The sequence below is a fragment of the Lampris incognitus genome, chromosome 17, assembly GCF_029633865.1.
Source record: "Lampris incognitus isolate fLamInc1 chromosome 17, fLamInc1.hap2, whole genome shotgun sequence".
Lineage (NCBI taxonomy): Eukaryota > Metazoa > Chordata > Actinopteri > Lampriformes > Lampridae > Lampris > Lampris incognitus.
In genome coordinates, this window is record NC_079227.1 from 9,408,517 (window position 1) to 9,422,793 (window position 14,277).

Consider the following 14,277-nt stretch of genomic DNA (forward strand, 5'->3'; position numbering starts at 1 on the left):
CTCCGGTTTCCTCCCACAGGCCAAAGACGTAGGTCAGGTGAATCGGCCGTACTAAATTGCCCCTACTTGTGAACGTGTCGGCCCTGTGAGGGACTGGCGGCCTGTCCAGGGTGTCTCCCCCACCTGCCAGGATAGGCTCCAGCATCCCGCGACCCGAATTCGGATAAGCCGCTTGGATAATGGATGGATGGATGGGTTCTCAACCTTTCGAGCTCACAATGTGACGGACTCCTCGTAGCTTGTGCCCACCAGAGGCAGGTGTAAACACGCAAAATGGTGAAGTCTTGACACCAAACGACAGTTTTTAACCCACCCAACCCACCGCCTTCGGTCTGTTTCACTGGAAACAGCCTAGAGGCTGCAAATATTCATCATTTCACAAACATTCAAAAGATTAGGTAATTGGAATTAAATATTTTTTTCAGATTTCACAAATAAAGCAACCTGCTAGAAATCATTCAGTGACCACCTTGCTAAGGTAAGAACCGCTGGTTTAAAACCCAAGACGAGAAAAGAAACTATGGATAACATTTACTGCCAGTGCAAAAAAATAAAAACTCATCAGGATCTTAAATTCAGAATTCAAGAGATGGGACGAGATAAAAAGCTGATGGAAATTCAGTCAGTTCACATGATCTTGAAATAATTTCTGACCGGACATCAGAGGTGGGCCGCCACGACATCCAGTAAACCCAGAGGACGGACTGGGAGGTCGCCGGTTCAAATCCTGGACTAAATGGGAAATCTGTGTGGGAAAAGTGACTGGAAGCTGCTGTTCCCTTTCTCTGAATGCCTACTTTGGAGGTTTACCCTCATTATTTCGTGTAATCCGGGGGAGCAGCGTGGCGGCCTGCGGTGTGCAGCATGAATGGTGCAATAGGTGGGAATTCAAATGTGCAATTGTGAGGGAGGTGTTTGCTGAAAGGATTGTGCAAGCAGCAACATTTTTCCTAAATATTCAGGGTCAGATAATGATGGCTACGATACTCAGTCAACATTTTGAAGAAATTTGTTGACAGCTTAAAAAAAAACCCTGTAAAAAGCAAACGTAATTAAAAACTGCTTTGAAAAACTTTACTTCTTAGGCAGTGTGTGTTGCATTATCCCTTATATTTCCATAAAATTCGACGTCTGCAGCTTCTTAAGCTCCAACGGTCTGAATGGTCAAGGCAACCAAATAGCAGTTTTTGACAACTGGTCGCAGCTGGTTAGGCATTAACACGCAACGCAACACTAGGTAAAAGTCCTTTGGTCAATTGTACAACTTCCTTGTCTCCAAATTTTTCTCAAGCATCACAGTTTCACAATGAAGTCGCCCAGCAGTTTTGAGCCTTCGGTTTGAGCACTTTGGCCTCAGGAGACGACGACGGGGACAGATGATGAGCAGGAAATAAAAGTGCACACCGGTTTGTGGAGATGCTGACCAGCAGCATGTAGGATGAGGGCGATGCAGGTCTATACGAAGATGTACAGGATCAACTGGCGACACAGAATTTCGAGGTGAATGAGTCATTTCTCATTTCACCTCTTCAGAGTCGGAGGGAAGACGGAGATACTGCAGAAGACAAAGGGGTCTACAGAGGAGTCAGTAGTCACTTTCATATGGCTGTGTACAGGGCGGTACAGGTCTTTTGACAGGTTTTGGGGGGGGAGTTAGAATTTAAGGGTTAAGGTCAGATGGCCATAGGGTCTCTCCTGGTGTATGTGCAGTCCCAGGTGATCCCGTCACTCTTGGGAGGATGGCTGGATGGCAAGAGGACCCGCGTCAACCAGTGACTGACGGACAGAGAGAGAAAATGACTGTTCATCTTTGGATCTGGACAGCCGACATGAAGTAACGAAGACCCACCATATAAACCACGACTTGTCGAAAATGAAACTCACCTCCTCTTCTCCACACCGAACAGCATCCTCCAGTTCCTTATTCTACCATGATGGTATGGATTTCGAAACGCCTGCGTTAAAGAGAGAGGCATCATCAACAGTCCTATCTACAGATGCAGCCAACACAAATGTCCCAAGTTTTACAACTGAGAACAAATATAGCACACATGCAGGTCAAAAAAGGTTAAATGGGGGTTTCTTCAGTGGTCATAGCAGTCCTCCCCACACAAAACCATAAACAACAAGGCAAAGAGTCCCGCCATGATACAAGGTAGTATAGTGAGAGCCATCAGAAAGTACCCTGCCCTTCTCCTTGAGTCGTTTGGTCTCTTTGCGGTTGATGTGCCGCTCCACACTGGTTTCTCCTCTGGTGATGAGCACCACGTGCCACAGCGTCAGCCCTCCAAGAGCTACTGCCACCGAGCTGCGAGGAGGACACATTACAATATGGCCTGACTTAGTTCTCTCATCATCTGAATGGTGAGGCTTACGGCAGGTCTTCGACGGGTAAAAAGCATTGAGGTGAAACAGTCCTAACCTGGTCAGCACCCAGAGGAAGATGACACTCTTGTGAACCGCCCTCTCCCTGGATGTGTAGGGCGGAGGGGGCGTCTGGTAATAGCTCTAGCAGGCACAAGAAAATACAACATGACATGCCAGTGCTTACAATGACATTTAAGGCTTTTATTACAAATACATTGAAAAAAAATTTTTTTTTACTGTTGGCTTTGCCACACAGGACTAGGATTTGTATCTCAGCAGATCAAAATGTATATTTAAAGTGCAGATTAGCAACTATATTGCAAACAACTAAGCGTAACCAACTAATAACTAAGGAGTGCAAAGGTCAGCACACGAGTACCCAAAGCACAGTATAAAAGAACCAACCAGTCAATAGTTAGAGAGCACGGCATAGTAATAGAAAAACACAGCCACTGAAAGCTAAAATGCAAGCTCTGTACAGGTACAGTCAAACTACAAGCAGACATAATAGCCACAACTAAGCTTTACCACAGCACCTTTACCAAGACTTCTTAAGATACCGTCTGTTGCACATAATATAACTGTGTCCACATGAACTGACTCAACTTTCTGTGATTTCCTTACCTGGACTATTGAGCATGCATAAAGTCACTCTTAGAATGCTTTTTTGATTTGCACATCATAACCACTAAAAAAATAAACCTACAAATCTACTACATGCACTTGAGTGACTCCACCATGACTCCATAAACTGCACGACTAAACCGGTCTTTGGATCAAAAACACAAGATTAACGGTTGGTTTTCCTAAAAGCATCTACTCCGTCTACACAGCTACTATATATCGGGATGGAAAATTGCCACCGGCCACATGCTAGAGGATTTCTGCTTCGGCTGTTGACCAACCATGATGTGCAGGTTGCTCTCTACTAGAAACAACATAGCTGGGAGGTGAAATGGAGGAAGTGGCCGATAAGAGTTTTGAAATCCTTCAGCCGCTATGGTAAAATGAGGTGTCGGGAAGAGAAAGGAGAAGAAAAAAAAAGTACTGTTCCGAATTTTGGCAATGGTATAAGTGTCATGGTATCGAAAAAGTTAAAAAATGTTCGATTCTTAAAACCAGGCATAAGTTTTAGGCACAATTATGTGACCAAAAAAAAAAAAAAAAAAACACACAATGGAAATTGGTTCAACAGTTTTCCATACTCTCAATGAGGAAATGTACAGAAAATAGGCACCAATCTGGGATCGAAGAAGAAATTTCCCCACCTCAATGGCCAGTGGACAATTTTTATTCTTCTAATAGTTTCACTTCTACAACCTCCTGTCTGCACTACCTGTCCAGAGACGCTGTGTATGTGCATCATGCTGACCGGCCCTGTGTCTGTGGCTGGAGCCCCCTGGAGGCCTGCTGCAGCTTCAATACTCCTGTAGCGCTAGTTAAAAAAATAAAAGTACCCAAATAAAGGATGAAAAACACAAATAATGCCATAAAGCAAATAAAACTGACTTGACTTGACCTTCGATTACCAATTAACAAGAGGGGTTCTTAGTGACTGCAAAGAACGTTCATCCATCCATCCATCCATCCATTTTCCAAGCCACTTATCCTACTTAGGGTCGTGGGATGCTGGAGCCTATCCCAGCAGTCATTGGGCGGAAGGCGGGGAGACAGCCTGGACAGGCCGCCAGGCCATCACAGGGCCGACACGACACATTCACACCTAGGGACAGTTTTAGTAAGTCCGATTCACCTGACCTACATGTCTTTGGACTGTGGGAGGAAACCCACGCAGACACGGTGAGAACATGCACACTCCACACAGAGGATGACCCGGGATGACCCCCAAGGCTGGATAACCCCAGGGTTCGAACCCAGGACCTTCTTGCTGTGAAGCAACAGCGCTAACTACTGGGCTACATCATGCACTGCATCTTGTCGTCAGTTAAGAGTAGTGATGAGTGTAGCGTTTTTTTTGTTTTCAATCTAATTTCTGAAAGAACATAGAAGGTTGATAGATCAAAACATGAGAAATACCCCATGACAGGATGACACAAAGTGCACAAAGTATGACTACATAGTCTCCACTGTTAAGTGGTGTGTGAACAGACTGTTGGAGGGTTAAGTCAATAATTACCTGATATTACAAGTCTTTTCACAGCATTCAGCAGGACACTTGGCTCAGAATCAAAGTACACTTTACAATACGGGTAAGTTACAAGTCTAAATACAGCGGATACGGTGCCTAGTGAGAGTGGAAGGCGATCTTGTGGCCTGGACAGCATCCAGACGTTCAGCTAAATACGTATCTGGCTATTTGTTTACCAGCTGGCTTACAGTCAACACCGAGATAATCCCCTCTTACTGGCCACTCTGTTAAATATGAGACCAGAAAACAGACATCCCGGTCTCCTGTTTCACATGTCATTTGCCATCTGAGCTCGATTTCTACAGTCTTCATACCATGTAGCGGGACCTTTCAAAAAGGTCCCCGGAGGGGGAAACAAAACCTTCCCCTCGGCTAGAACATCCCCCAACTCCCAGCGCCGCCTCACCTCTATAGCGCTGTACGCCTCCAGGAACATGTCTCTGCTGCTGATGCTGCAGTAGATGCAGCCAAGCGTCATGTAGAGGCAAAAAGAGAAGAAGTAACGGTGGTTGAAATGACCGACGCAGTTGTTCAACCAGGCTGGAAAGGAGTGTTAAGGTCAAAAAGGTACATGTGGGTGCAACAGTTTCCCCGCGTGTTTCACGAAACGCCTCAGGCAAGACACAACATACGTAAATGAGGGGCGTCCGGGTAGTGTAGCGGTCTATTCTGTTGCCTTCCAACAGGGGGACCGCCGGTTCGAATCCCCGTGTTACGTCCAACTCAGTCGGGCGTCCCTACAGACACAATTGACCGTGTCTGCAGGAGGGGAGTCGAATGTGGGTATGTGTCCTGGTCGCTGCAGTAGCAGCGCCTCCTCTGGTTGGTCGGGGCGCCTGTTCGGGGGGGGGGGACTGGGGGGGAATAGCGTGATCCTCCCGCATGCTACATCCCCCTGGCGAAACGAAGCCGCTGGCGACTCCACATGTATTGGAAGAGGCACGTGGTAGTCTGCAGCCCTCCCCGGATCGACAGAGGGGGTGGAGCAGTGACCGGGACGGCTCGGAAGAGTGGGGTAATTGGCCGGATACAATCAGGGAGAAAAAGGGCGGGGGGGTGTCCCCCAATAAATAAATAAATGAACGAGGGGGGGGGGGATAAGATGCATTCGGGGGGGGGGGGGATAAGATGCATTCAGCTCAGCTTTCAGTGCTTTATTTTTTCAATTTCAAGTTCATTTTTATGTTGTGTGCCAGAAGGATACGACAGTGGTGGTCCATCTTCAACACACACCTGAAATGCAACACAAAAGAGTGAATGTTAAAACCTTTTACTGGGCGGTCGTACCGACGATACGGAAACGATGACGATGATGAAGGGTACGGTTAGGAGCCCATCCGGAACCTCCCTGCACATCGCCGTGTTTGTTTGTCACGTCGTCGTTGAAGAAATAAGAGAGTATACCACTGTGCACATCCAATACAGCTGAGAGGGTAGCGTGTTTTTAGTGTTCAAAGTCTAAAAAAAAAAAAAAGTTCGGACTTTTAGTAAAAGAGCATTACGCTTCAAACGGGATTCGATATTCGCATAGCGACAGCAAAAGCATGTTCGGCTCTGCTGCTTTACAGCAAAAACCAGATGTGCCCGGCGGACAGAGTTCGTGACGCACTGGCCCGCCACCGACACGACTGACGGCGTCATCTTACGTGTTGCAGATGCTGCAGTGGTGCGTCCGGGCCGGTTTTGGAATGATGCATTTTTTACAGATGGACACTGATGGAACGTCAGCTCTGTCCTAAACAAAAAAAAAAAAAATTAAGAAAGATTTAAGGGGTTAGTGTGAATATCGTACTCCCAGTCTCCTGCACCAACACTTGAGACAAATAACCCAAATAAACCTTTATTTAACTGCACTTTATCCAACTTTATCCCAAAACTAGCTCAAGACTTCTTTAACCAGACCACCTGGTCTGGTTAAAGAAGTCATGCGATGGTATCCCTACATCATATATGATGTATATTACTATACATCATATATATATATATATATATATATATATATATATATATATATATATATATATATATATATATATATGATGCATATTACTATACATCATACATATATAGGCATAAAGCTTAAAGTTATCATCTTTAGGAATTAAATGCAAACAAATCTTCTTTCAGATACTTTCTGTCACTGGCATTTTTAAAACAACAGCAATATTGGATTCTGTTGGGGAGGACTTGGAAAAATTACCCAGCGTATAATATTCGACAGACATCCGACAGTCATCCTGGCTGGCGTTCGCTCTCTTGGACGGTGATTTTTTTTGTGTGTGTGTGTGTGTGTGGATATGTTGGATGTATGTGTGTTTGTAGTTTTTTTTAAATCTTTTTTTATTTTGTAGTTTGGATATATGTGTTCATGTAGGTCTTGGATACGTGTTGTCTTTGTGTTGTGTTTCACGTACGCAAGCACAAGAAATGATAAATAAACCTGAAATACTGTCCCCCAATTCATGTTTCTTCAGGTTGTACCCACCTTGGGTGGTTGACCGGGGGAAGTGGTGGTGGCCTTGTAGTAGTGGAAGACCACCATGACAAGAAGCCAGTGGCCGTAGCACAGGTGCCAGATGATCCAGTGCACAGGGTAGGTGTTGATAATTATGGGTAGGAGGCACGTGTAAACAATAGCAAGAACCGAGCCGGTCAACAACACGACCAGGACGACAAACACCTGGTGAGAGGAGAGAAAACATATTCAGGGAAGAAAAGGGGGGAGAGAGGATCGACAGTGGGGGAGAGGAGAGGAGATTTGGAAACTTGCTGAAAATTCAGAAACCTTCTCATATAGATAATGAAAACTTCAGGAAAGCCCTAAGCAAGAAAAAGAGATTAAAAGAAGATAGAAAATAAAATATAACAGTAACCAATTGACCAGGACCGGATTAAATGGATAGATTAGACTAGGCAGAGCAATTTTCTTGGGCCCCCCCACCCCCACCCCCAAACAAGCACATTTTGATACTTTGTAAACAAACAATATTACTTTTAACTGCCACATGGTTATTATGGTTAATTAGTTAGGTATATATTTTTGTTTATTATTATCTATTTATAGTTTAAAATATTTTACGTTAAATATTTGTAATTTAGACCAAAAGTTGATGTTTTCATCCGTCTGTCTGGGCCCCCCTGTGGCAATTAGACCCTAGGCAGCTGCCTAGTTTGCCTATGCCTAGATCCGGCCCTGCAATTCACAGGGTGGAAACAGACTATACAGAACAGATTGGAAATCTGAAAAAACAAAACAAAAAAACACAGCATATGGACTCAGTGCATCAAGAGGTGATGTTCATCCAGTAAAAAAAAATTTATTTTTTTTTAAAAAATCACCCCACTCACCACTCCAAACCAGTGGGTAACATGGTCCACAATCCAGTAGATGGGCTCGAACACGCAGTCCAACAGCGTGTCCGAGTTGCTGAGACAGTTGAAGTACAGAGATTTCAGCAGCAGCCTGGCGTAGCGCCACAGATCAGTCAACGCGCCGCTGTTCCACGGTCTGGTGCCCGCGCCCCGGCCCCCTCTGTTTGGGCGGCAGGGCCGACACCAGCGCAGGGTGAGCCGCATGGCTCGGGAGAGGTGCCACCTCCAGCTGCTGCCCAAACGCATGCCACCGCCTCCTCTGCCGCCGCCGCCGCCGCCTCCTCTGCAGACTCTTCCTTCTAGACACACGCACACACACAGACACACACACCAGCAGTGGCAAGCGCAGGCAGCGTAAAACAGCAGCTCCTCGTAGCGCAGCCTGGTGCTGGCCATAATCGGCAGGCTCTCTCAGGTCACACCGAGATCACACAAACCACTACAGTGTGGAGGACAAGTCCACGAGACATTTCTGAGTTCACCGAACGAGTGAGTGAGAGAGACAATCAAGCCGCAAAGCTCACAAATAATGAACAAAAGAAGAGAGGCGCTCGGACAAAACCCCAAAGGACCTCCTTTCTCAGAGCCGGGAGAGAGACTAGGTTTGATCCACAGCGACGGCACATGTCCATCTCAAAAGATAAGTGGGACAGGGGCTATCAAGTACAGGGCCACGCGCATCCACTCCCACAAAAATACCTCCCATTAATGATTCACAACAAATGCAGGTTCCCCGGGTAAGAGCTTCTTCTAAGAAACTGGTGGGGGAGTTGCAAAAGCAGTAACCCTATAAGAGGGAAAAACAAACAGATGAATTTCTCAAGGAAAGAATGAACAGCCACCTGATCCCAGGCATCTTTTCATGAAAGTGAGTATTGGTTACACAGATAACCCTTGTTCGGGTTCACATTAGGATAGCATGAATAATGAGAGAGGCAAATGTGGGACATTTGGCAGACACTAATAAAACAATATATGGCTTAGCAACAGAAGTGTATGTCACACATATGAGTAGTGTGTAGTTCATGTTACGTGGCAGATGCTTTCACTGTCAGTAGTTCTGGTAGGAAACCGGGCCTTTTTCCATCTCCATTCGGTAAAATGGCGTGAATTGCTGCTACATGTCAAAATGCCATCCATCCATCCGTCCATTATCTGAACCGCCTTATCCTGCTCTCAGGATCGCGGGGATGCTGGAGCCTATCCCAGCAGTCATTGGGCTGCAGGTGGGGAGACACCCTGGATAGGCCACCAGGCCATCACAGGGCCGACAGACACACACACTCTCACACCTAGGGACAATTTAGTTTGGCCGATTCACCTGACCTACATGTCTTTGGACTGTGGGAGGACACCGGAGCACCCGGAGGAAACCCACACAGACACGGCATGCAAACATGCAAACTCCACACAGAGGACGACCCGGGATGACCCACCAAGGTTGGACTACCCCGGGGCTCGAACCCAGGACCTTCTTGCTGTGAGGTGACCGCGCTATCCACCGTGGCGCCAATGTTAAAATTCAACATCAATAAAACTACCAACCAGAAATAGTGGCCGGTGGATGAAAAAGTTATCTGTGGACTCTGAAAGCGTGCAAGTCAGCTGCAGGAGAGCGGTACATTATGTTGAAAGTGCATGACCAGAAACACAGGAAGAACGATAGAAATCCAGTCTGCGAATCTACTCATATATATTTTCGGAATGTGTGTGTGTGTGTGGTGTTAGTGTAGATAGCGGGACTGAAAACTAAAGCATTTATGATCCTGATTCTTTTTGGAGGTGGTAGGTATTGTCTCAGAGAGTAAGGGAAAAATCCCAGAAAATTAGAATTATGCATAAATATGAAAAATATGCATTTTTCTAAAAATGGCTAAAAACCACTTTTCTCGGCATTTCAGATGATTCTGAGCATCTTTGATTTTTTCACCTATATAAAAATGTTTTCTGGGACTTAAAAGTTTTTGGCATTATGCAAAATATATGCATTTTTGCAAAAATGCACTTATGATCCTAATTTTTTTGGGAGGTGGTAGGTATTGTTCCAGAGAGGACAAGAAAAATAGAAGAAAATTAAAATATAATTATAATAATTGTGCATAATTATGCAAGATATGCATTTTCTAAAAATGGCTAAAAAACCACTTTTCTCGGCATTTCAGCTGATTCTGAGCATTTGGGGGGAGGGAGTTGGAGTGGGGGGTGGGGGGTTAGGGGCAGGGGGAAGGCGGTTAGCTGGCAGGATGAAGAGGGGGGAGATTTAGACGGGTGGATAACCAAACCGCTACATTGTAGCGGGGTTCTTCTAGTAGTGGAGATATTATGAGGTTTGAGAGAAGCAACATAGGCCGCAGCCACAAACATCTACTGCCACTTTACAAAGAGGGATGGGCTCCAGCTTATTTGACTTGATCACCACTTATATCTTCCATTTTACCTCGATTCAAGGTGATTTGGTTGAGAAAAAAAAAAGGTAGCAATACGAGGCCGTGACGATTTCAACATCACAGTATTTCCCCTGAATCACAATGCTGAGGCACAATGAATGATGAATGATGATTTCTACATCTCTGAACGTCTGGATTTGAATTATCTGAAGTTTACATCAGGAAGCATACCCATGTTTTAACACATGAGACTTAAAATAAACCCATTTCGCTGGACACTTTCCGTGGATTGTTGCAGTTTTCACATGTGTAATATCGTGATATCAGGATTGGCAACACATATCGAATCAGTACTAAAATAGCATTGCAATATTGAACGGGGAGGTACCTGCCAATATCCAGCACTACTTAGCAGTACATGAGGACTTCCAGTAAACAGGCTCCTTGCCAGCTTGCGGTCGATCTAAACAGGGCAGAGAGCGAGAGGAAGTAGCAGTGTGTGGCATTGAAGGATACTGTGGTCTCTATGGCAACCAAAAGAGCTAAATCTGGTCTTAGAGAGGCGAGTAAGATCACTGCATGCCAGCCTGTGTAATAAGCTTTACTCTGTACCCTTCTGTCTGAATGACCGTCTGTCTGTCAGTCCGTCTGTCAGTCCGTCTGTCAGTCCCTCTGTCCATCTGTCTGTTACGTCTTCTCGGTGCCCTACTCCATTTGCACCCTTCTCTTTCCACTACTACACTGCCACACTAGTCCAGTCCAGTCTGTCCTCTGCACATGCATCACTGTCTGGTTTGGTTCAGCCACCAAACAGGACAGGGACAGACTATAACGGACAGTTAGGTCTGCAGAGAAAATCATTGGTGCCAACCTGCCCTCCATTCAGGACTTACACACCTCCAGACTCAGGAAACAGGCAGGCAACATCACTGCAGACCCATCACACCCTGGTCACAACCTGTTCCAAATCCTCCCCTCTGGTAGGCACTACAGAGCACTGTACCCAAAAACAACCAGATATAAAAACAGTTTCTTTCCGTGGGCTGTCCCTCAAATGAACGCTTTACACCATCAATAAATCCAACCATGTAGTATATACTGTACTGTACATTGTGCGTATACTGGTACGCTCTGTCATGTCCATGTACCTCAGGCATGTATGTGAGTAACCTGCTCACATTTATTCAGCATCTCTAATAATTCTCTGCACCATTGCACTTTATCACCTCTAATTTCGCCTGTATAAGTCAATCTTTGTGTATACATCTGAAGAATGTTGTGTTGTAGTGTTACTCTATGTTAAGTACACAGAGAGAGCCAGGAAACCGGAGTCAAATTCCATGTAGGGCAAACCTACATGGCCAATAAACGTGATTCGGATTCTGGTTCTGAGTCTCCCTGCCACCAAAAAAACAAAACAACTATTGTGACAAATATAGAACAGGACTACTGCTCTTATGTCAGCAACATCACATTAATTTCCTTGGTTTCACACTTTCCATCGAGCCTGAGGCTATTTTTGTGCAACATCACCCTTTGGTGCCTCATTTGACACCACACTCCTGATTGTTGACTCGTTATAAACTGTTTGGCTGCTTTAGGTCTATGGATGCGAGCTGAAGGACATTATATTTGGCACACATCGAATTTGTTCTGATATTATAACCTGTTTCAGGTCGAACACCGGAGCTGACATGAGATATTGACACATGCATACATCTTTGGTGCCATGCTTGTTATCTGTTATGTCAGTGATGGTGTCGCAAATGTAAATCTGGGAGTCAGGACACAGTGGGTCCCTTCTCATCACTTGGTTATCGATAGTCGAGATGAAAAACCAGACACCCTTCTCCTTACTGTTCCACAGACATGAACTGAGACTCGTATGCATATGGTCAAGTCAAGGCCCTGAACTGTGTAACTGTCTCCCATTGGAACTGACAGCAGTCACGTCAACAGCAGCATTTAAGTGTTTGTTCAAAACACAGCTATCTTTTTTTTTAATTCGAGTTTTACAGGGTAACCCCTTCTACTTTTGCTTTAATTTGCTGTTTATCAATTATGGGTTCTACCTGAAACAAACAAACACAGACAGACAGACAGACAGACAGACAGAGCTAGAAAAGGCTGGCAGCAGGTTAAAACAATGACACCTGCGTTCAGTGTGACTCCTCTCAGTTAGTATTCCCACTGCAATATTACAGGACCCCCATCCACCCGGGTTCAAATGTAAAATGAAAATATCTCCCATTGCTTATGATAATAATAACTGATCACATTTATACAGCGCTTTATCTAGACACCCAAAGCGCTTCACGTTGAAGGGGTTAACTCACATCAACCACCACCAACGTGTAGCAGCACCCAGCTGGCTGATGATGCGGATATCTCTGCATGTGGTAGAAGGCACCTACCTGCCTGCCTGCCTACCTGCCTGCCTACCTGCCTGCCTACCTACCTACCTGCCTGCCTGCCTGCCTGCCTGCCTACCTTCCTACCTGCCTACCTACCTGCCTACCTTCCTACCTGCCTACCTACCTGCCTGCCTGCCTACCTACCTTCCTGCCTACCTACCTTCCTGCCTGCCTGCCTGCCTGCCTACCTACCTGCCTGCCTGCCTACCTTCCTACCTGCCTACCTACCTGCCTACCTTCCTACCTGCCTACCTACCTACCTACCTGCCTGCCTGCCTACCTGCCTTGAACAGGGAGCCTGTCTGACAGGAAAACACCTCCTCAGTCACCACTTGCCATGGGGTGGTTCATACAGTCATGCCTTTAGCTATCTCGTGTTGCCTCCTCCAAAACGAACCGGTTTTGCTTTAATAAATGCAGCGACAAACACAAATGTGTACTCACCTTGTCAAGCTGAAAGGGCCAAACCAGAAGCGCAGAAGCTCAGGCCATGATTGGAGGTTAAATGCGGGCTCCAATCTTCATCGCAGAGGCACAACGCGCGGACTGCCTTGCCCCTGTGGCTGCGGCTAGTCGGAGGGCGCGCGTTGCATCCTGGGAAATGGCGTTTCCAAGGCACCGCAGCCCTTCGTCAAAACGTCTCTCTTGACTCGTCCGCTCGTCAGTGGAAAGATATAACGTCCTCCTTATAGATACATTTAAATTCAATAAAATTTACCATTATGATCAAAATTTAACTAACCGTCTATTTGTCTTGAAAAGTGGAGGGTTTTTCCCCCTCCTCCCCACAACGTTTCGCCCTAAGTGGGCATAACCCGGAAGTACTTGAACGTCATGTGATTGTAGAAAGATGGCTGTGCAGTGGTGAGATGCTGTTTTCTTCCAAAAATATACATGACTCGAAATACGTGTTAATGGGTACCGTAGACGTGCGAATAGGATTTATACTTGCACACATATGTGGTACGCTCATTTAGCGCGTTTTCGGTAAAATGTCAGCCTATTTTTATCCTTTGTATTCTAATATAGCTAGAATCAACAATGAGCCAAACATCGACCCATATAGTTGTGGGACCGCATAAAGAGTTATCTCAGCTTCTGTTCTCTTGTCAAGCTTGGACAAATGTTTTCAAATGCTGCAAAGCCACGACACAGACTAGCAACACTGGTGGTATCTGAGGACCTGAATGAGACTCTTTGGACTAGTGTCTCATTTGTGTTTATTCTCTAAAACTGGTTAATTTGTAAGGATTCTGCTGCTTACTGTTATAAAAAAAGATTGTGTGTGGTACTGCGGATCCATGTGAATTGCCTTGTGAATGCAAATCCCACCTATGTTGCTCTGAAGGTGCAACAAAGCAGACCCAGGAAGTAGGCTAGCTTTCAGGATTTCAGTAGATAGTTGACCAAAGCTCTGTATATCTAATGGCTTGTCTACCACACAAGGCATTCCCGTGGGCGTAAATACGTGGAGGAGCTGCAGAGCTGTCGTTTTGAGGCGGTGCCTGTGGAGTTTGGCGAATACCATCCTCTCAAACCCATCACTGTGAGTACAGCACTTGTGTATTCACTCGTGTATTATTGTCCC

The 14,277-nt window shown here is 45.6% G+C and overlaps 2 protein-coding genes across 2 annotated transcripts in view; one reads left to right on the plus strand and one right to left on the minus strand.

Annotated features, from left to right (window-relative positions):
- Positions 1-1,034: 1,034 nt before the first annotated feature.
- zdhhc16b (zinc finger DHHC-type palmitoyltransferase 16b) lies at positions 1,035-13,249 on the minus strand. Its single transcript, XM_056297362.1, has 10 exons — positions 13,134-13,249; positions 7,865-8,187; positions 7,002-7,196; positions 6,163-6,251; positions 5,721-5,749; positions 4,923-5,056; positions 2,423-2,508; positions 2,185-2,308; positions 1,885-1,955; positions 1,035-1,776 (listed from the first exon to the last, which is right to left on the minus strand). Exons 2-10 carry the CDS (start codon positions 8,132-8,134, stop codon positions 1,674-1,676), a joined length of 1,101 nt encoding a protein of 366 aa, XP_056153337.1. The 5' UTR covers positions 8,135-8,187; positions 13,134-13,249; the 3' UTR covers positions 1,035-1,673.
- A 290-nt stretch (positions 13,250-13,539) lies between these two features.
- The window catches only part of vps35l (VPS35 endosomal protein sorting factor like), a 28,642-nt gene continuing 27,904 nt past the window's right edge, over positions 13,540-14,277 (plus strand). The window contains exons 1-2 of the mRNA XM_056297149.1: positions 13,540-13,553; positions 14,136-14,235. Coding sequence (XP_056153124.1) covers positions 13,540-13,553; positions 14,136-14,235 — 114 coding nt within the window. The remainder of the gene's footprint in view (positions 13,554-14,135; positions 14,236-14,277) is intronic.

Coding starts and splice junctions, on each gene's coding strand:
- zdhhc16b (XM_056297362.1), bottom strand. CDS start 8,134: ATGCGTTTGGGCAGCAGCTGGAGGTGGCACCTCTCCCGAGCCATGCGG. Junction 5,750..6,162: donor CACTGCAGCATCTGCAACAC/GTAAGATGACGC, acceptor GTTGCATTTCAG/GTGTGTGTTGAAGATGGACC. Junction 2,309..2,422: donor TTCCTCTGGGTGCTGACCAG/GTTAGGACTGTT, acceptor TCCTCCTCGCAG/CTCGGTGGCAGTAGCTCTTG.